Source organism: Python bivittatus, unplaced genomic scaffold, assembly GCF_059951505.1.
Source record: "Python bivittatus isolate LINGU-HERP-01145 unplaced genomic scaffold, Pbiv_v1 ctg000160_np1212, whole genome shotgun sequence".
Classification (NCBI taxonomy): domain Eukaryota; kingdom Metazoa; phylum Chordata; class Lepidosauria; order Squamata; family Pythonidae; genus Python; species Python bivittatus.
Genome location: NW_028277076.1, coordinates 275468 through 296425, shown reverse-complemented (window position 1 = coordinate 296425; position 20958 = coordinate 275468). Strand labels below are relative to the sequence as shown.

General features: G+C 52.8%; 1 protein-coding gene across 1 annotated transcript; it reads left to right on the top strand.

The window, feature by feature from the left end:
• Positions 1 to 344: 344 nt before the first annotated feature.
• Positions 345 to 20863, top strand: LOC103051028 (uncharacterized). Its single transcript, XM_088146753.1, has 31 exons — positions 345 to 677; positions 1353 to 1504; positions 1763 to 1887; positions 2171 to 2295; positions 2696 to 2866; positions 3156 to 3260; positions 3775 to 3915; positions 4364 to 4771; positions 5205 to 5430; positions 5628 to 5845; positions 6091 to 6279; positions 6781 to 6965; positions 7235 to 7427; positions 7689 to 7843; positions 8191 to 8300; positions 9283 to 9407; positions 10055 to 10399; positions 10732 to 10889; positions 11083 to 11164; positions 11804 to 12022; positions 12654 to 12794; positions 13380 to 13546; positions 14095 to 14207; positions 14618 to 14736; positions 15019 to 15179; positions 15614 to 15726; positions 16238 to 16362; positions 17061 to 17276; positions 17981 to 18085; positions 19367 to 19456; positions 20707 to 20863. The coding sequence occupies exons 1-31, from the start codon at positions 518 to 520 to the stop codon at positions 20853 to 20855; spliced, it is 5091 nt and encodes a 1696-aa protein (XP_088002879.1). The 5' UTR covers positions 345 to 517; the 3' UTR covers positions 20856 to 20863.
• Positions 20864 to 20958: the final 95 nt, after the last annotated feature.

Genomic DNA, 20958 nt, shown 5'->3' with positions numbered 1-20958 from the left:
GCATCGCAGCCGGGCGTGTGTGACCCTCGTTCTTCGGGGGTTCAGAAAGGCAACGTCCGTTCGAACGCCTGAAGTGTTTTCTCCCGGGTCTCTCCCGCCTGGGCCGAGAGGCCGCTGCGAGATAAGCCTGCTGCCGCTTGACGGCCGCCCGCACGCGCTCCCCGCTTTTCAGGCCTCACGTCCCTTAGCACAGTCTCCCTTTGCTGGTTGGCTGAGAGAACCGAACATTTTGGGCATCTCCTCCCATCCCTGCTCTTCCATGGCAGATGGGGGACCAGTCCCTGTAGCTTCTGCCGCGCCTGGAGGTTGCTGGGGCAGCACCTTTGCCAGCTAACTCTGGGCAGCCATCAAGGCAGATGTCACCGGATCCCCGTAGCTGCTTCTGGGGTGGGGGGAGGTTCTTGTCCCATTCAAAAATTGGTCCTCCTTTTACTGACTGCCGTTCCAGATGTGCCGTGCTACTGAATAATTGAGCAGCATCACGGTGCTCAGATAAGAGCAAAGCGCGGCTTTATCAATGCTGGAAATGGGTCCGCAGGATGGTGTCTTCACATCCCTGAGGCTGGTGAAGAAAAACGGTGGTTTTCCTCTGATTTTAGGGCTAGCTGAAATGGGTAGAGCAGAATTGCGCTGGAAGGTAGTCTGGGGGCCACTGGCATTGCTCTTCGTGAGTTCTGGTGAGAGGATACTTCATTTAACCTTGAATAAGTGCAAATAGCCCCCGCTCTCTGGAATATTCCGCCCCCGGAGGCGAGATTGGCCCCCTCACTCCTGGCCTTCCGAAGGGCTTTGAAGACCTGGCTCTGCCACTTGGCCCCGGGCGGGGAGCGAATACTTCAAGCGTGGGGATGGCTAGCCCCATAGAGGCCTGCTGTCTTCAGCCCCAATCCTTCATCTTCTTGGACTCTCTTCTTCTTTTTTTAGTAATGTTTTTAAAATTTTTATGTTTTATGTATTTATGGTTTTAATGTTTTGTGTGAGCCGCCCAGAGTCCCTAAGATTTTAGCCTGCAAGTTCTAAAAGGCCATGTGAGTCTGGGTATGCGTATGACGATAGACACAGATACTGCACAGAAGGTGCTAGAAGATTGCCTGCAGAATCAGTGCCAAGGTGATGGTGGACCATGGAACAGAGCTGGCCTGTAGCTGGAAGAACAGATCGTCTGTGTACCCAAGTCACCCATCCAGTGTGCCCTATGATAGATAGCAGTTCTTGGGAAGGTTGAACCTCGACCTGATATGTCTGAAATTCAGGAGCTGTTGTAGGATTGAGTGGAACTAAATACTGTAGGACTAAAGCAGTAGCAACAGAAATACTGATCCAAGATGCACCTTTACTATTTCTCCATGCAGGGCTGGCGTTGTGCCCCCCAAGATGGATCCCCTACAGAGATGAACTCTGCCTCTATCTACCGGGTGCTCCTGCTCTCTCCTGGAAGGAGGCCAGGGTCTTCTGTCAGGGCCAAAAAGCAGATTTAGTTGTCATCAAGGATCACAGCAAGCAAGTAAGAGGAGGTCTTTGCAATCCTCACTCTACTGGGGAATGGAAAGAGGAGCGGGAGAAAAACTCTGTGCAGGGGCTTCAGCTGCTCTGAAGCCAGCTCTGCCGCAGATAAGGCCACAGACAGGAGCTAGATCATAAACAGGCTTTCTGATGTGAAGCCATAGGGATCCTGGCGATGTTCTGGAAAGCCGTAGGAGTGGCAACTGGAGAAAATGCTGCTATGGCCTCAGCCTCGCCTTTGAAATTTGCCTTGGCACAGATGTTCCTGAGGGACCTTACAGAAGGTGCCAGGGGTCAAGCATCATACTTTTGGATCGGACTGGCGTGGCAAGAGGCTCAGCTCACCTGGGTGGATGGCACTCCAATATCACAGAGTTGGTATAGGTGAGGGAGGATAGAGCTTGGTGGTCAGCTGGTGTGTGTCACAAGAGTCGGTTGGAGTGCGGTAACGTCTGCGAAGCATTCAGAGGTGCGTGCAGAGGTGGCTAGGAGGCAAATCTGCCTTCCATCTCCCACCACCTCCTGGCTGGGGAAGACCTGCAAGGTGGCGTCCGCATCATAGGATATCCAGTGAAATTCTTTTTGGACGGAGTCCTAAGTACATCCTTGGGAAAAGGTACCTCTCCTCCAGCTGATGCCTCGGTTTTGGATTCTTCGATTTCACTAGCAACTGGCTCCAGGGCCACCCCAGGAAGGACCACTGTGTACAGCTTGTGGGCATCTACGCTGGACAGTGGAGAGACTGGGACTGTGGCGCCAGCACCCCATTCATCTGCGAGATGCCTGTAAAAGGTATGGCAAGAAAAACGTCCCTGCTCGCTCCCTTTCTTTCTCCCAGCCTCAAAACCCAGGGGGAGTAACAACACCCGATAGGTACAGTGGAAAATGCAATTGAATTAGGGGTGTTTACACTGTCGTAATGAAGAAAAAGGCATCATTGGACCCCTCCAGAATCACTTAGTCCACATCTGTTACATGCACCGGACGACCTTAGGGGAACTCACCACCAGGACAGGATAGCAAGAGATGCTTCGTGTCGTGGTTCCCACGTTACTGTTACCTAGTAGTAGAGTGCCCCCGAACGTGGAGAATTCATCTGCCCTTTCCAGAATAGAAGGCATTGCTAGATTTTTTCTCCTTGGTGTGAGACCAGATCCTTTTTGAAACTGTAGCGCTTCTCTCTCTCGTCCAGATGCCTTTTCCAGCACCATGAGAAAAGTGCGCTTCCGCTCTCACTGCTATGCCTTCCATTTCCCATCCTTCCGGGAACAGAGGTCATGGCGGGAGGCCCAGTCTTTCTGCCAGGAACTTGGGGGGAACTTAGCAATTATCCATGATGAAGAGGAGAATGCTTTTCTCTCAAGTAAGAGATTCGCCACTTCCCCGGGGCTTTATTTAGATTTCTAATTTGGCCCGGTGCGGTTGGTCTTCTGAGTTGCATAGGCTGATTGAAAGCGACCTAGTTATTTAAAAAGAGGTTGGAATTGTAAGACTCAGCCATTTCCGTCCTTCGGTTCTCTGCTCTTGCTCTTCTAAGAATGTATATACCTGAATATTTTATGGAGAAGACAGACAGACATTTAGACAGATGTAGGTAGTCAGTGCTCTTAAGGTTATCCTCATCCCTGCTGGTTCTACCCAACGTCTTCCAGATGCCTTTCCTGAGAATGGCTGGCACGTGTGGATCGGTCTGCGCTTGGGAGCCCTGTGGAAGTGGAGCGATTCCTCCCCCCCCACCTACCTCCGGTGGCACTCAGGTACTTTCCTGGGCCCCTGCTTCATATGGACTCCGTGGCACGGCTGAAACCTTCTTGGTGTCCATCTGTCATTTGCCTTGACGTTTCCTCTTTTTTAAGAACGTTTCTGGTTATAATTTAACATGAACAAATAAATGGCAGAACCAAAAAGCGTTATCACGTTACAGCGCAACACTCCTGTAATATCGTCATGCTACTTTAATGAAAATAGCATTAGAGCGTTACAGAGGGATGGCGTTACAACCCATGAGCCCATTTCCTGTCACGCCATCTTGTTAAAATGACAACGAACAGAGAGTCTTTTTCACCTTACAGGGATGTGGTTAAAATCACACTTTTTCAAGTGGCATTTCATGGTGTTTTTATTTTATGCTATCGTAGAGATTGGAAGAAGGTTTTAATCCTGTTGGTAAGAATGGCTAAACATAAGTAAATGTGGATAAAATTGGCCCCTGCTGCAGAGAGTATTGGAAGTGTGGGGGGCTCGCTGACTCCCCCGTCCCCCTCCCTTCAGCCCCGCCAGCAGGGCAGGACCAGTGTGCGGTGCTTAGCCTTCAGCCCCGGGATGTCGAGCAACACGGGACATGGCACACCAGGCCTTGCGGTGCGCGCCCTGCAGCCGAGATCACAGGTTTCATCTGCCAGCTCCAATACGGTAAGTGCAGTGAATCCGAGCAGAAATTACCAGGGAGATCCACATCCGTGCTGGCCTTTTCTAGTAGTCCTCAACCTGACAGCTTCTAAATAACTGAGAAGTGCGAAAGCCTGTAGAATAGCAGCCTACCCACGTCTTGCTGTGGAACAACAGTGGTGACTCCCACAAAGGGAAGCCGTGATTCATGAAGCTAGGAGAATTCTTGTGTGTTAGCAGCCCTGAAGACTAGATTGTGCCCTGGTCTGCTGACTTTACTTTTACCTAAGTCCTTTCTCCCTGATAGCATTTGAGCAGCTCTAGAAAAGCCATACCCTTTCAGGGAGCTTCACATCCTCCTCAAGAGGTGATTGGCATGTTATTTCAGAATCCAGGTGTAAATTCCCTCTGTAGATTGTTTTCCCTGGATTTATCTGAAGGTGGCCTAATTCATTCTGTTCTTTATTGGCAGATTTCTGTGGCCCTCCAGAGTCTGTGCGGTTTCCCCTCCCGGGCGGGATGGCTCTTTATGCCACAGCTGATGTCACTTTCTCTTTGTCTGACCATGCCACCTGCTCTCTGGCTTTGACCTGCTTTCATCCTAATGGTACCCTTTTCTGGATCGTCTTTGAGTACAACGTCACTCATATGCATGGCAGCATCTTTACTGAGCACGGCAGATTTTTGGTCCGCAGGAATCACCCTCATGCACCTTTTTCCCCCGGGCTCAACACGTGGAGCTTTGTCACCTACCCAGATGGCTTTGCGTGCTTCTTCAACCACCAGGAGCACTTCCGGCTGTCTGACAGCCAATATGTCTTCCTTGCAAACGTCAGCTCCTTGCAGATAAGTGGAGCGACCGTTGCCAATGCTTCCTTAGGTAGGTTGGTCCGGCACGCCAACATTAGGTACGGCAAGGGAGCCCAACCCTCAGGGACGACAGGCCTGGTCTGGCTTGGCAGATGCCGATCCCCTCCCTGGCTGGAGAGGGGCCCTCAGAACGGTGGGCCTGCTGCTTCTCCGGGAAGCTTGGCGGCCATTCTGCTCTCCTCACAGAGGAAGCCCCGCTGTGATAGCTGAGCTGCTAGCTATGCACCGGAATTAATGAGGCTACTACTAAGGCAGGAGGTTCCCTCTCAGTCCTGGGACTCTGCATTTTTGAGCAAAGATGCACGTCTCCAAATCAGAGCAATTCTGAGGCAGAAACCGAATTTAAAGGGTTGCGGTTGTGGCTTTTCTGAGCGGTTTAAAGAGGTGTGGAGTTCCTGCTGCCACCCGTGGGGATACCTTCACCTCTTGGCATCTTATTCCAGAGTATCAGCTCTCCTCTGACTTGCACTTCCCCTATGGGAGCAGTCTGCAGCTGGCAGATGCCATCCACTGCTACCTGGGCAACTTCACCATTGGGCTGTGGATCCGAAGCGCCTTCCGGGACTCTCCTCGGATGTGCGTGGTCAGCTACTCCTTGAAGTGGCAACAGCAGGCAGAGTTCGCGCTCTTCCTTCTCTCCCCTGCTGGACTGGAATTCCACGCCAAGGGGTGAGGCGGGCAGAGTTTGTGCCATCTACCGTCCCTCCCTGAGGCCACTGTAAGCACTTGGCACGTTCCTCTGACGTCCAAACGGCCACCCTCTCTGAACATTAGCCATACGGCCTTGCTTTTGAATTGGCAACGTTGGACAGTCGCAGACAGAATCAGGCAACTTTTCCCACTTCCTGCTGTGCTGCTCCTTGCAGGGCCGTGCTGTTCAGCAGCACCCGTGTCTTCCTTTTGGATGGATCCTGGCATCATGTGGCTGTTTCTGTCTCCAACACTCCTAGCGTCCCTCCCTTTGAAGTGTTCGTGGATGGGGAGGCCTGGGAGCCAGAGGCATCTGAGAGTACTGGCTTCCTGTGGAAGGGGTTATCCCTGGGAGGAAGACTGAGTGTGGGGCAGCTGGAAGTGGGCCATGGAGGTGAGTCCAGACTGAGTCTCTTGGGGATGATTTGCACTGGGGCATCCATGGCAGATCTGCATCAGTGCCACCATCAGTCCAGGAGTTTAAGTAACGGCCAGTGCCATCTCTCGTGCCCCCCCCCCCCGGTAAGGCCTGTATCTAAGGGAGAGAAACGTCCTGCCTGCTGTTATTTATTTATTTGTTTATGTTTTATTTATTTATTGCATAAGACAAGGGTCTTGCTAACAAGGGTCACCTTGCAGGGGCCAGCTTCTATGTGGGTGATCTGAGTGAGATGAATCTGTGGGACCGAGCCCTTTCTGAGTTTTCAGTGAAACAACTGGCAGCCTTGAGAACCAGGTGGAAGTTCCCCGGGAACGTGGTGAACTGGAGCCAGCTGGTTGCGAAGAAGCCTCCAAGTGTGCAGATCAGCCCTCCCAGTGAAGAGCCAGGTGAAGCTCCAGGGCAGAATTCTGAAGGGTTGGGCGACCAGGCACCAGCTATGGCTGCCCTTCTGTTGGGGCATCTAGATGGGCTGGGTTGGGTGTGATCCAGCTGCAGAGTCCTTGGGGGTTCCTGGTTTCCCATTTGTCCTTTGCACGTGCCTGTTGGCCTGTTTGTTCACATCCCTCTACCTGTGAAAGTCTGGTCAGTTGCTGCCTCTGTCCGCAAGAGAAGTGGGTGATAATGCGTATACTAGGTCGGTTCCCAACCGCTGGTACCTCCTTCCTTGCTGCCTTCTTTTCTGCATTTATCTGGGGCTCGTGCCCAGAGCCTAGCCCGGCCCTTGGTCTGGGGATGAGCTCCCAAGTGGCTAAGGCAGCAGGAGTTTCTTTGTTACTCGAAAAAGCTCCGGCCCGTCATCAGCTTTCAGAGCTTCCCAGAGAGAAGGGTTAAGTTCGCTCTGGTGCCTTTGGAAATAAATTGTGAACCGGAGTGTTTTGCTCCCCCAGCTCGTCCTTTTGTGTGGTTTGGCCTCCTCCGGCTCAGAGGGAAGGCTTTGGTTCTCTGCACAGACCCGGACCGGCCTGTCCTCCACATCAAGCCCCTGCCTGGTCCGTGCACCATGCGTGCCTTCTGGGGACTGCAGCTAAACGGTCGACTTCGCAACGTTGCGGACCCTCCTGCCTGTCTTCTGGTCAGCGGTGGTGGTTTATTTTCACCTTTAGCCCTATATTTTGCATAGTGTTTGTCTTTTTTGTTCCCGTGCACCCTGGACAAGTCTGAAGGATGTGATTCTGTAAGGGTGCTGGCATTCCTGAGCCCTTCAGAAAAGTACTCCTTGATTTATGAACCAAAGGTGCTAACCTAATTTGAAAAACCAGTTCAAGGTTATAGTTTCCGTAAGCGCTTAAATCACATCCAGTTCCATAAGTGTGTAAGCCGCTCTTTGTCTGCTCTCTGCAGGTTGCCCCAGACGGCTTCTCCACGCTGAGTAGCTCGGACTGTTCTCCTGATCCTTGGAGCACCTTCCGCCTCTTGCCGGACCTGCGTCTGCAGAATCTGCACTCAGGGTTCTGCTTGTTTCAGGAAGGCACGCATTCCAGGCTGTATCTGGGAAAATGCACTCCACAAGCTCTGTTCTTTTTTCTGGATTGGGGTATGTTTTTTAAAAAAAATATTGGGTCCCATTTTTCCTGCCAGGAAGGCTGTGTCTTCTCTCTGCCTCATTTGGTGCTTTGAAGAACCCTGTGGTGAAGGGAAGTAGCTGGGACGAATGAGCGGCATTTCCCAGGACCCCCTCAAGCGCTACAAGGACTGGGGCCACTTGCTTATGCCGCTGAGCCTGCACTGCAGTCTGAGGTAGAAGGAAGGCGGCTGCGTTCATAGCACCATCCTGGCCTGCTCTTTTCTCGCCTAGATGTGCACTGCCCCCATTCTAGGGGTTGGAGATCTTGGAAGGACAAATGCCTCTTCTTTGTGCTGGATGCAGCTCTCGAGTGGAGCCAGGCACAGCGGTTCTGCCAGAGGTTCCACGGTGGGAGCCTGCTCTCCCTGAACAGCCCGCAGGACCTGGTGAGCAGCCTCCCTGCTCCGACTGTTGAGCCTTGGGACAGGCGTTTCCGGCAGGAGGTGCCTTTAGGAAGAAGAAGGCCGAGGGCCTACCCCGTCCTGCGTCTTTCCTGGTGGCTCTTCCCTCTGGGAAGCTCCCAAGCGTGGCAAGGAGACAAGGGCCCTTCCTCCCCTTGGGCCGCTATATCGCAGAGCTGTTGCCAGGGATTTGGGTGGTCAGGCTAGCAGCAGTGGGCAGATGCTGTGGGCTTGGCCTGTCTCTTTCAGCTCCAGCTTGTAAGCTGATAGCCTGAGGGCAGGGAATCCTGACATAGAGTACAGTATGCGCTGTCCCTGTGTGTTCATCCCAGATCTGGCTGCAGGGGGAATTGCCAGGGAGCATCTGGACTGGTCTGTACAGCAGTGGCCGAGATCTGTGGAGCTGGGTTGATGGGTCCCAATTCAACCAAGCCTTGCGGCGGTAAGATGCCTTCCCACCCCTGGGGCTCCCCTCCAGCTAAGTAGCAGAAGGCCTCCACTCTCTGCTAAGGCTGCAGTCCTTTGCTCCTCACTGGGAAGTGAGTCTCAGGACTCACTTCTGCAAAGCGTGGTGTATTGGTTTATTGAATTTATATTGCTCTATCCCCGAGCTCTCAGGACAACATGTAAAGCAAATAACAGTAACAATCATAACGCTAAATTAATAGAGTAACAGAAAAGTGATAATGTGATGCCAAGTAGAGGACAAGTTGATTGATTATGTGCCATCAGCCCTAACTCCTAGCGTCCATATAGATATTCTCCAAGACGATCTATCCCTAACCTGTACTTTCAAGTCTCCCAATGATCCCCTCATCACCATTGTACCTGAGTTCATCCGCCTTGCTGCTGGTCGTCCTCTTTCCTTCCACCTTTCCCAGTGTCAGAGCCTTCTTCAGAGAGCTGGGTCTTTGCATAATGTGTCCGAAGTAGGATAATTTAAGCCTGGTCATTTGTGCCTCGAGAGAGAACTCTGGGTTGATTTATTCAGTGACCCATCTGTTTGTTTTCTTGGCTGTCCACGGTATTCTCAGGAGTCTTCTCCAACACCAAAGTTCAAAGGCGTCAATACTCTTCCTATCCTGCTTCTTTAAAGTTCAACTTTCGCTTCCATAAAGCATCAGAGGGAATACCGTGGCTTGCCCACTTCTGAGCTTTGTAGGTATAGACACATCCTGGCATTTGAATATCTAGGGGACCAGTAGTAGAGCACAAAGAGTGGGTTCTTTTGGACCAAAAAATGCAGCAAGCGGACCGCAAACATTGCACTCCACCAACAAAAATAACCAAGATTTACTCTTTCCAACCTAGCATGTTAGGTATGCGCAGCCACTGGGATCTTCTCTGACCCAGCTAAATGTGTTGCGGAGCTAACTCTTTTCTTCCGCATCGCCTCTTCTTTGTCTAATTCCTTTCCAACATAGCTTCATGTTCTCCCTGGGGCCTTCCAGCATGGCAGTCTGCATGCTTGCTCTGACCTCCGGCTTCCTGAAGGCCGAGCCGTGCCACAGGCCTCACCGGTGGATCTGCCAGGCTCCCCGCCAAACCGGTAAGAGCGAGGGTGGGGTGCTGGGGATCAGCACGGCTCGGCCCTCCGTCTCGCAGTTCTGCTGTCAGGCAAACAACTTTTCCACACAAATGATGCTTAGAGGAACCCAGCCCTCTTTTGGCAAGAGAAAAGCTGCAGACTCTTTTCGTCATCCGTTGTGTTTTGTGGCTGTCGGGTGTTTTGAAGTAGAGAAAAGAGGAAGAAGAAGACGGGGGTGCGTAAACCATGGCCAGGAAGGAGACAAAGCTAGCAACATGGGACAGGAGGCAGAACTGGCCATTCCACTGGTGCTATAAATGGTGCCCAAACAAAGCCTCAGCCTTTGGTTGTGGACAGTATTTGCATTTGTCTTCTGGTCTCTCTGAATCTCCCTTGCCTTGTTGCCTTTGTTCCTCTGACTGTTGTGTTTTAAGGATTACTTTTTTATTATGTGAGCCAGCTGAAGGATGCAGCTGACATTGTCTTTGAAGAAAGGAAAAGCTGGGAGGAGAGGGCCCATGAAGAGAGCAGGAGCACTAGAAGTACACCTGATGCCTGCTTGTCTGCAGGGACCGGCAGAGGCTCTGGAGGGTCCCGTGGGAACCCCCCGGCTGGAGAGGAGGCCGTGCCTGCCTTTCACCTTGCCTCTCTGATCTCCCCCTCTCCAGATTTGTACATGACCTTCCCAGGGAAATCCTTTCATGGCGCCTGGTCTGCAGATCTGAGCTTTCCTTCGCTGCAGGCTGCCAAGCAGCAGTGCAGCGTATTGGGCCAGGGCTGTGATGTCGTGGTCAGCACCGTGGCAGGCCATCACCTTATGGTGGGGAGACGCTTTGTCAGCCTGGAGGACCCTGGAGCAGCAGCCGCCGCTGCCGTGCACGTCAAAACAAGGTGCTCCCCCGGCTACTCTGGGCAGGACTGCCAATCAATGTGTCCTCGATGCGAACCCAGCCTGAGCTGCAACCCACTGACAGGCCTCTGCGATGGCTTCCTCTATTACCGAGAGGCTCCCGGTATGTGAGCCTGGGAGGACTTAACCTTGGCGTGGTCTGTCCGCCTGCTCTCACGCTGCATCTCCCACAGCCCAGCCCCAAGACCCTGGGCTGAGCCCGGCTGGATCTGGCAGAGACGTGCTGCCCTGGTGCAGCCGGGGGCTGGCCTCGTCGGTGCCCCTTCTTTGCAAGCAGGGCCCTCTCCCGCGAGCCCAGAAGGACAGGTGAGGGGCCCAGGCCCTGAGGGCCAGGCCTGAAGAAAGGAGGAAAGCTTGGGGCATAAAGGGTGGGATCTTCCAGGCAGGTGATGTCCACCTCAGATTTCTGCCCTGGCTCCCATCTTTGTCTCACAGCCGTCATTGCCTCGCTGAAGTGCCTTCCACTTGATGTCTGGATGTTTGAGCAAGGCAGTTGCTGGTCTTACGAGCGCTACAGTAGTCAGGCTGAAGCCAATGCCGTTTGCAAGAGGTATCTGGGCAGCACAGTGCGGAAGGTCCAACCCCTGAGCCAGGTGAGGGGCCTGACTGGAGGGGCAGATGGGACTTCTTCACATCCTTTGAAGTTGTTATCTCCTCTCTAGTGCTCCGAACCTACCAGAGAAACAGGCATAATGTGATTGCTCCACCTAAAGAATTCTTGCAAGGAGCCTTTAGAACTTGAAATGCATCATCTGTCAAGCTCTCCTCTCTCTCTGTCTCTCTCAGATCCCAGCTGACCTTTCTGCAGATGGAAGGCGAGGCTTTCAGCAGCCAGGTGGTTTACTTTGGGCTTGTCAGCGAGATGAAGGTAGGAGCCTTGCTCCCCACAACCCGAGATGAGTTCAAACCTGGGGGATGAAAAACGGAGAGGGGCACAGGTTTTCACACACAGATGCTTTACTCTGAAATCACCAAGAGGTGAACTATGCAGAGTAGCATTTGGTAAGGAGAGAACATTTTACAGGTCACAGCTTTACAGCTTAATTTTACCTGAGTGCCTCAACAGGCCCACCATCTGGCTTCCTCTTGTGGCTAACCCGATGCCCCAGTGGGAAGCCCCAGCCAGCACAGGAAGCTATTCGTGCACTCCCCAAGCAGCTGATCATTAGAGAGGCCAACAGCCTGTGACACTGGAGGCAGCATATCGCCCTCGTGGCTACTAGCTACTGACGGGCTTAGCCTCCTTTCATACACATTCCCTCCTTTCCTTCTTCAGTTGCTTTTGAGCCTCTCACTCAGTGTTATTTCACATCCAGTGGTTGTTGATGTGGAGAAACACAGGAGAGAGAGAGAGAGAGAGAGAGAGGGAGGGAGGGAGAGGGAGAGAGAGAGAGAGAGGGAGAGAGAGAGAGAGAGAGAGGGAGAGATCTTGAACTTGGGGTCCTGAGCTTCCCTCAAGTTGCAAAGGCAGACGTCGTTTCACATCTTTCACGCTGTTCCCCTACAGATGTGGAGCTGCCTTCGTTTAGGGAGAAGTTACTAATTTCCCACCAGGGTGCTCCTCCCGAGCAGAGGCATGGGTCGCTGCAGGAAGCCAAAGACGCCTGCTACCTGCAGAAGGAGCACTGCACGGGGCTACTGAGCCTGAACGGGGCTCATTACACAGTGGCCGGGACGGTACTGGTTGACAGCCCTGGCTCGGGGGCCCGCCTCTCTGTGAAGGCAGGTCAGTGCCTGCCTGTCCTGAAAGGCAGGAGTGTGGGGCTCCTCTCCGTTGGCATTTCAGGGCTGTCCTGGGCTCCCTGGCCCCCTTAACCCGCAGTGCTGCAGAGGAGAGCCCTGGTGGATCAGACAGCCGGTCTCTTAACTCCAGCTGTGGCCGCTCAGATGCTCTCTGGAACCCCACAGACAGACAGGGCCCAGGAACAAGAAGTGGACTTGTTCTTTGTCTTCAGCATGTGGTCTTCAGAGGCGAGCTGGCACCTGAATGTGGCCTTCCTTTTACACTCGGTTGATACGGTTGATAAACACTCATCATGAAAACTGATCATACCAAAGTTGGGCTACCTAGTGCACCCTTGGTTCCCATAATGGCTAGGCCCAGAGGCAGCTCTGAAGCCCACTGGCTCGTCTGGAAGGGTATTCTTCATTAGAGGGGGGGCCGTTCAAGGCTGTCAGGTTTTGGTGCATTAATTTGAGTTGTGAGCCCTGTACAGCCTCTGCCTCAAAATCTATAGAACAAGCCAGTTCTGCGGGAGCTGGTAGCAGCCGTGGTAACAGGGATAGCTCTTTGGAAGAAGCCCAAGTCTCCTTTTAAAGGGAAGTGACCATCTTTCCAATGGCTCCTCTGCTCACAGCTTGCTCCCCTGGGTTCTGCGGGAAGCACTGCCGGAGACGCTGCGCTCCTTGCCTGAGCACGCGTACGTACAACCCGCTGACTGGCCGGTGCGATGGCCTTCTGAGCTGTGTGCATCGCTTCAGCCCTTCATGTCCTCACGGTAAAGTGCATGCTTTTCTTTTGTGGTTACTTTTCGTTGTCGTTAGAAGTCCACAATCACATACATCTCTCATGTCTTAAGCCGACATATACGTGTATTCAGGTCATGTTATACAGTTGAATTATTAACGTTTAAGCTAGCTCATTTAAGAAAGGCTGTGGGGCAGGGGGGAAGAATGACATCAGTGTGTAAACTAATACAGGTGGTTCAGTTTTCTGAATAGTCTTCCAAATAGAACTCCCAACAGTAAGACAGTTGTTCAGATATAGGAAGTGATATTTACAGAGCATCGTAAGGGTGGGAGCCACACAAATTTCCAGGGGAAAAACATTCCAGAAGGGAGGTGCTGCCCTCAGGCATCTACCCCTGAGGAGTTATTACCTTCAGGCACCACTGAAATTATCCAGAAAGACTGGTTTTGAAAACAACCGGTTGATTATGATTTTGAAAACATAACCAGGACCCTCGGGGGCATTAGGCACCACTTGCAAGGTTGGAGGTCCCGGCCCTGGGCTACCGGTTGCCTAGCCCCAGCCTTTCTCAGCTGGCAGAGCTAGTGAATTTCCCCATCTGCGTTCCCCTTAGGTCTGGTGCATTCCAGATGTCCAAGGGATCCTGGCTGGTGGTTCTGGGGCGGTCACTGCTATTACGTGGAGGAGCAGAGCAGCAAGAGCTGGCAAGAGGCCAGAGCTGCCTGTCAAGCTTATGGTGAAAGCATGGACCTCCTGGCTCTGAGTCATCCCAAGGAAAAGGCCAGACAATCTGAACATCTCTTGGGGGGGGGGGGCGTTGCTGGGGAAGGCAAAGCTTCCCCCGTGCCGGGCAGTAAAGAAAGGAGAGGCCTCCTCCGCCTGAGCGTTCTCTGTTCAAGCTGCATCCTCTTGGTTACGTGGCCGTTCGGGACGCTTGCGGCTATTGTTTGAGTTAATCTGTCAGCTCAGGTTAGAAGTCAAAGCACAAAAAGACATTTAAACATAAGCAAGCAAGAAGAGCATAAAGGCAAGCAAGGCACGCTGCTTTCAGCAAGGTTGTTTGCCCTCTTGATCCTTCTGGGGCATGCCAGGATTGCAGCCCGAAGGGCAGGCCCACCTTTCCTCTCCCTCTGTGCCAGCCCCTGGAGTAGGCAGACGTCAGCCGCAAGCCTTCCCGTGGAAGGGCCCCATGGGCCCCCACGCTGCTCAGTCTCTGCGGGAAGAGGATAGGACCCTTCTTCAGCAAGACGGGCCTCCTTTCCGGTTGGATTCAGGCCCACGTGACAGCTGAAGGCTTCAGAGTGAGCAAGACCCCTTTTCCCTCACAGGCCTGGGTGACAGCCATGGTACAGAGGGGCAGCTGGACAGGGCTGAATGATGCCGATGAAGATGGAGCGTGGAGATGGGAAGGAGGCCAAGCTGATAGTCTCTCTCCACCTTGGTGAGTGCCTTGGAGCAGGAAGTTGCCCTCGGGAGAAGTTGGCCACTATTTTGATCATCCTGTGGTAGTCTGAAGCTGGGGCTTCTCTATCGTGCTCTGCCTCTCACTCCGGATCCTTCCTCACTCGAGACCCTTCCTCTTGGGCTCTGTAGAGGCCACCTTATCCCTAAACTCTGAAGTAGCCAGCGTTTGGTCCCCTGAATCTCTTCTTCCACCTGCTGAGAAAGGCCATACCATGGCGTCTGCTCCTCATTTGCTGGGTTTCATATTTCCTGTTAGCCCCGACCCCTGGTCACCCTCTCTCTGGAATGGCACCTGCTTGAGGGCATAGCATTTCTGGTCCAGATATTGACTGTTCAATCCCCAAGAGATCCTCAACCACGTGCAACCCAACTTGCTTCCCCTGTCAGGCTTCCTGACGTGCCACTTGCGACAGGAGGCTGCTTGGAGATTCGTCACACAGGAGACCAGGATTTGGCAGCCTCCCCGTGCTCCCACCTCAAGCCCTGGGTGTGCGAAGGGATCTGGGGTAAGTGGCTTGCTGGGCTGTGGCGAGGTCAGGATCCCCCTGCAGCCCAGGCAGAGTGCCCTGCAGTGACTACCTCTGCACAACGCTCCAAGTACAGCTCAGCACTCCAGGGTAGGGAAACTGATCGGCTGCACATTTTTGGGTAAGGATGCTGATCCATCAGATAGGGTTTGGGAAATGAGGGATATGCGTGGGGGCCGAAACACTGACATCCTCTAGGCATCCCGGGTATTTTCTTCACCCGTACCCCTTCTCGGATGACGTCTCCCCTCTCTGCCTCAGCACCCCAGAGTTCCTGTCCGGCGGAGCCTGGCTGGAGCTACTGGAATGGCAGCTGCTACTTCTGGGACTCTTCTTTCGCTGGTGCATGGCCAAAGGCCCGAGAGGCCTGCCGGAGGTTCAGGAGGACGGAGCTGCTGTACCTGACCTCGCCTCAGGAGATGGTACAATTCCAGTTCTAAACGCCAGGCGCATGGAAGTCTCCTGGCTGCTGGCTTGGGAGCAGGGGCTGCTCTGATTTCAGCAGGCGGCTAGCAGGTGGGAGCCAGCTCCCTCTCGCTGGGCAAGCAAGGCCCCTGCCAAGGAAGTGAAATGCTCTCCCTCCTCTTGAGCTTCAGGAAGAGTTTTCCCTTTCTTCTCCGTGCGTGAGCCAGTCAGTGTGGGGTAGCAACTGGCACATTAGATTCACACCAAGGAGACCTCGGTGCAGCTCCCTACCCAGCCTCAAAGCTCTCCGGATAACTTTGGGCCAGTTGCTCTGTTTTGGTCCGGGGGGATTGTGTGGCGGGGAAGGAAGGGGAAGAGAACATCCACCAGCTTCTGCTCCTGGAAGAGCTCTGTAAACCTGGGAACCGTAGGTCCTTTTTCTTCCATCCAGGACTGGGTGCGCTCGCACTTCAAAGGCTCTTTCTGGACAGGCTTGAATGATCGGAAGGAAGAGTCAGTCTTTCGCTGGACAGCTCTGGAGCCTCTCAGCAAGCAGGTTGCCCAGTAAGTGGCTGTAGGACTGGTGTGCTTGGTGTCATGACTTCCCTCAAAATGACTATCCCCCACCAGCTCAAGCCGAGGTACCTCTCCCCGGTCTCAAATTCTACCACAGCCCATGTGGCTGAATGAGAAGTGTCTCCAAGATTCTGGGCAACCCCCTGCACCCTGACCAGGCATCTGCTGAAGCCCAGTCCCTCCCCCTCCCCTGCGGCCCTTGAATCCCCCCAGTGCCCCCACCACTGCCAGTACGAGGCCTTTGATTCCTCCTGCTTGCTGTGCGCCAGAGCAGCAATTAGAAAACAAAATATAGCTGGGAGGGTGCAGGGAAGGAGTTGAACTGTGGGGTGGCCAGACAGCAAGAGATTTGGCTGGACTTTTTTAGCTGCCAAAGGGCATTGCTTCAGGCCAGTTGGCTGCCTCCTGCCACATGTTGCCAGCTTGTGCTCACTCCATAAAGGGGTGTTACCAGCTGGGGGAAACCCGTGTGACCCCTTTGCCCTTTTGGATGGACAAGATACTTGCGAGATGACCCAGCAAACGGAGGGCTGAAGGACTGTGTGTGGTTGGACTCAGCGACCGGACTTCTGAGTGATGCCAGCTGCGGGGAAGAGAGGCCTTTCCTGTGCAAATGCCGTGAAGGTGAGAGATGGTGGCCGTTGAAAGGAGAGCCCCCTTCCTTTCCCCCGTGGGGCTCCTGCAGGTGGGACAGGAGGTCTGCCAGTTCTTCAGACAGTCCCTTCTGCTCTCCCTCTTAGCTTTGCTGTATTTGCACAGCTTGGGGAGCAATGGTAGCCATGGTTGTTATGCCCCAGAGATGCTGTCCTGGGTGGGCTGCTCAGTCAAATCCCCAAAGTGGGCCTTTTCCAGGGTCCTGTTGGCTCCCAGGCTGCCACCGTAAAGCCTGGTTGATTGTACAGGGACCGACGGTTTATTTCCAGAGGGGCAGATCCCAGGTGCTCCTGGAGGACGGCTCTCTTTCGACTTCTGGGCCCTCCCGGGTCTCTCTTCCTGTTTAGGACCCACAGGAAAGTCCAGAGGGGATTCTGGAGATTTAGGAGTGGGTGTTATCAAATGGGAAGGCTGGAGCCCCCAGGAAAGGATAACGTGACTTTTCCCTTCTTCCTAAACTTCAGGTCTTCCGCTAAACTTCTTTTTTCCTTTGCGTCATGGTTCCCAAGAACTGCATTTATGTTTTGTGAGCCGCTTTGAGCGTTTCTTCTTAGCCTTGAAAAGCAGCTGTGTAGCTACGCTTTTTAATGCACAGTGACTCCTTTTTTAAGTGCTTCGTGAGTTGGCTGACTTGAGTTCCTCTCGTCTCCCCTTCCATTCTTTTCCAGCCATGGAGTGGTTTGATCAGCGGGGCGGCTATGGCGTGGTGGGAGAGCCATCGCTGCTCTATCCCTCTGCCGAAACCCTGGAGGAGGCCAAGCAGGAGTGCCTGCTGGAGCGCCCTGGGTGCGTGGCTGTCCTCGAGACCCGGTCAGGCTTCTACTTGCTCGGCAGCCAGGATGGCGTCACCCCCAAGGCAGACTCGACGCTTCATGTGTGGACCAGTAAGTGCCTGGCTGGGCATCCGGGGTGGGCAGAGGCGGGGGGAACCTCTTCAAATCTCCTTCAAGGGGCCAGAGCCAGTAATGACTCTGAGGCTTCAAAGACACATTGTCTCCTCTCTCGGCTGGGAAAGGAGGCGTCCTCTCTCGGGCCGTGGCCGCGCGTGTCTTTGACCCCCGGGCTCCGCTGAATCCCTGTGATGCTGTGAATAGCATCCCCTGCGCCTGGACAGATTTATTTGCCTTCTTCCAGGGGACAACTTGGCCCGGCACATCCTGACCTTGGCTGAGGGCGGGGGGATCCTTCTTCCCTGGTGTCCCCCTGCGCCTCTGAGAGTCAGCGGATGCCCTGGTATTTAACCGGTCTGTAACACTTCCTAACACAGACTGAAGTCACAAGCTTCTCCATATGGGTTTTGATGTATTAGACACCTAGCAAAGGCCCAAGAGCTGTTTTAGGTAGTCCGTCTTAGAGGGCGTAAGGACTGATCTCCTTGTCCTTCCTCTGCCATTTTGTAGTTTCTCCTGTGGCTCTCATCAGCTTCAGAGGCTTCTGGCTGCTTGAGAGTCATCTGAAAAAAGCAGATATAACAGGTCACATCCGATGCTGGTTCCCGCAGCTGTCTCAGTCATCTCAGGGTCTTCCAGAAATGGGGCTGGGGTCTGGGTGCGCTTGCCTGTCATGCCTGGGCTCTGCTTTCTTTCAGTTTGCGCAGAAGGGTTCAGTGGCCCGGCCTGCCGCAGGACCTTGGCACGCTCACCCCGGCCAGCCTGTGACTGCAGTGGCAAATTTGAGGCAACGGCAGAGAAGGGTAAGGGAGCGAGGGGGCGGCGACAGCTCAGAAGCCAGGCCGGCGGGCAGTGCTTCAGAGTCTCTGCTGGAGGCCCGCAGCGGCTCAGTCAACTGGGGGTTGGTGGAGGGGAGGCTGCCATGTCCAATTCACATGTCTTTACTTGCCCCGAAGTCTGCAAGTTCCAGATGACTGAATGGGCCTCTCTGGTTTGACCTGAGCAATTTTCCAGCGGAAAAGGAATAGACGTAGTTGCAGAAGCAGCACTCGGCCCGGCTGGTTTCTGCCAGCTATCTGAGGCGATTCTGTTCACAGCGTCCCGTGAGGCAAAAAAGGCTTTCCTTTTCGGACAAGACTTGAACGTGCCATGACATAACCTCAGTCTGAGACCATTTTTTTCTTGCCACAGGATTTAAATCCTTTTGTACTTTGCTGCTTTTCTCCCTTGTTTTCTGCTTTAGGAATTTACGTTGTAATAAAGCGCCTAATGTGCTCCATATGATACAAATAAAAGTAGTTTCCCTGTTGGGGACCTGTTGCACGGAAGAGAAGGCTCAGTGGAAGAAAGAGGTGCAGGCTTGCCTGTTGGTGGAGACAGACAGACAGAGACATCTGCAACCTGCTCTCCTCCAGATGTGTTGAATTACAAGATTGATTGATTGATTATGTGCCATCAAGTCAGTTTCGACTCATAATGACCGCATAGATAGATTTTCTCCATGACGATCTGTTCCTAACCTGGTCTTTCAGATCTTCCAAAGGTTACAATACCTATAGTCCCCAGCAAACGTAGCTACGAGAAGCCTGTTCCTTGATTCTTTGTCCTTAAATATCTTATAACCGGTAATCAGGCAGTGATGTAAACATTGGTGTTTAGTCCTTTTTGAAATAATGTTCTGCTGTTCCTTCCGCCCTGACTCTGTTTCTTGTCTGGTGGTCTCTGTGGAAGCTGAGATCCTTTTTGGGAAAAGAGAATTGTGACATAGTTTCAGCCTTTGGCTCTTAGATGCCACTGGCTCTCCTTCAAAGCTGTGAATCTTCCAAGAACATGTTTGCGTTCTCTTCCATTGAGGAAAAACTATTTCTGTCGGCTTGGCATATCTAGGTCCCATCAAAAATATGTCCAGAAAGATGGGTAGATCTTATTTATTTCTAGCAGTTTGTCTAGAAAAAGTAGAGGCTGCCAACTCCCTCCCAAACTCCAGTTCCCAGATCTCTCTAGACTGCCTGAGAGCAAAGAATATGAGTATGACCAGAAATTATACCTTCACTAAGGTGGCCGTGTGGTTTATCTTGCTGCAGTTTGTGGTGTCCCAGTACAGACGTGTGTGGAATACTGTCAGCAGACGACTTCTTGGAATAATTGCTCATTTTGCATCCCTGCCTGCACTGGTGAGTTAGGTTAGAAGCATGTGGGAACACCCCACACTTGTGGGATCCTCTCTTGTCTGAGGTTCCTTCAGCTAAAACTTGCTTTCAGAGAGGCTTTCTTCAGATCGTCTCCCTCCGGTTTTACCAGCCTGGTACTGTTACCCCACGGGTAAGTGCAAACGTAAATGGTGAAAGCTAGTGTGATCATCACAAGCTTTATTAAAGGTAAATACTTACAGGAGTAAGCACGCCATGCTCCCTGGGAGGGACACCAGGTACGTATGCAATGTTCCGCCATGGCATGTCTGTGCCAGGGGGCGGGTTTGTAAAGCTTTTATACACAACACACTGAGCATTCATTAATCCTGGGTGCAAAACAGACTGTCCGTTAAAAATACGTGGGAAACTGACTTATCAGCCTGTGGAACGCCTTCCCTGTGAACTCCTCAGCGCCTCTGCACCTGGCAGTACCCCCACGTATATTCCAGGGCCGTGGTAGGCATCTGCTATTTTTTGTACTAAAAGCCCATGTGGGGGTTCAGTATGGGGCTAGCCTGGTCCAGGGTATACAGGTACACAATAAATATTATGGGAATGGGACTTCCCATAATTCACTAAAAACAGAGTTTATTAATCTAATCTAATCTAATCTATCTATCTATCTATCTATCTATCTATCTATCTATCTATCTATCTATCTATCTATCAAATCTAAATTACCTGGTCCAAACACAGCACTTTTGTGTAATGATAGTACCAGTTGCTTATAGGGAGGGACCTCGTTAAACCCAAGCTGACAGGCCTTGTTTTCTTTCGTGCATTCGTAGACTTCAGCTACTCTGCTGGTAAACTTAGGGTGAGGCACCTGAGCTGATGCTGGTAATATGATCTGAATGGGCGCATTCTTTGTTTTAGTGGCAAGGACTCCAAGCCTATTTAAAAAAAGCCATGTTGGGTGCTCTGGAACCGCTGGCGCTGCCCAGTTCCTCAGCTCACCAATGCTCCTCTGTTGAGCTTCGCGGTCGACTGGCACCCAGTCGCCTTGCCAGCCAGACTTGATGGGCTTTGTCTTGGCAAAACTCGCCACTGGCCAGAGCACGTGCCTTGCTCTGGAAGCAGCTTCTGTCGATCTCCTGAAATACCATCCCTGGCACAGGTGCCCTTGCGGGAAGAACCGCAGCACCCGGTCAAACTCTGCTGCCATGGTGGGAGACCACCATGCTGTAACCGGGGCCGTTCAGACACTCTCATTTTGTTTCTCTCCGTTGCAGAGGCCAGCATGAGCTTCCTGGACCCCGAAGAGTTTGCTCTCATCACAATGATCCAGTTCAAGGTGTCCCATTCGCTCAATCTCACGACAGAAGACGAAAGGGACCGAGCAGTCTCGTCCAAAATCATATATGACGCCAAACACCCATGACAGAAAAGGGAAGGAAGGAAGGAAGGAAGGAAGGAAGGAAGGAAGGAAGGAAGGAAGGAAGGAAGGAAGGAAGGAAGGAAGGGGCCAATAAAGGCTTGGGTGT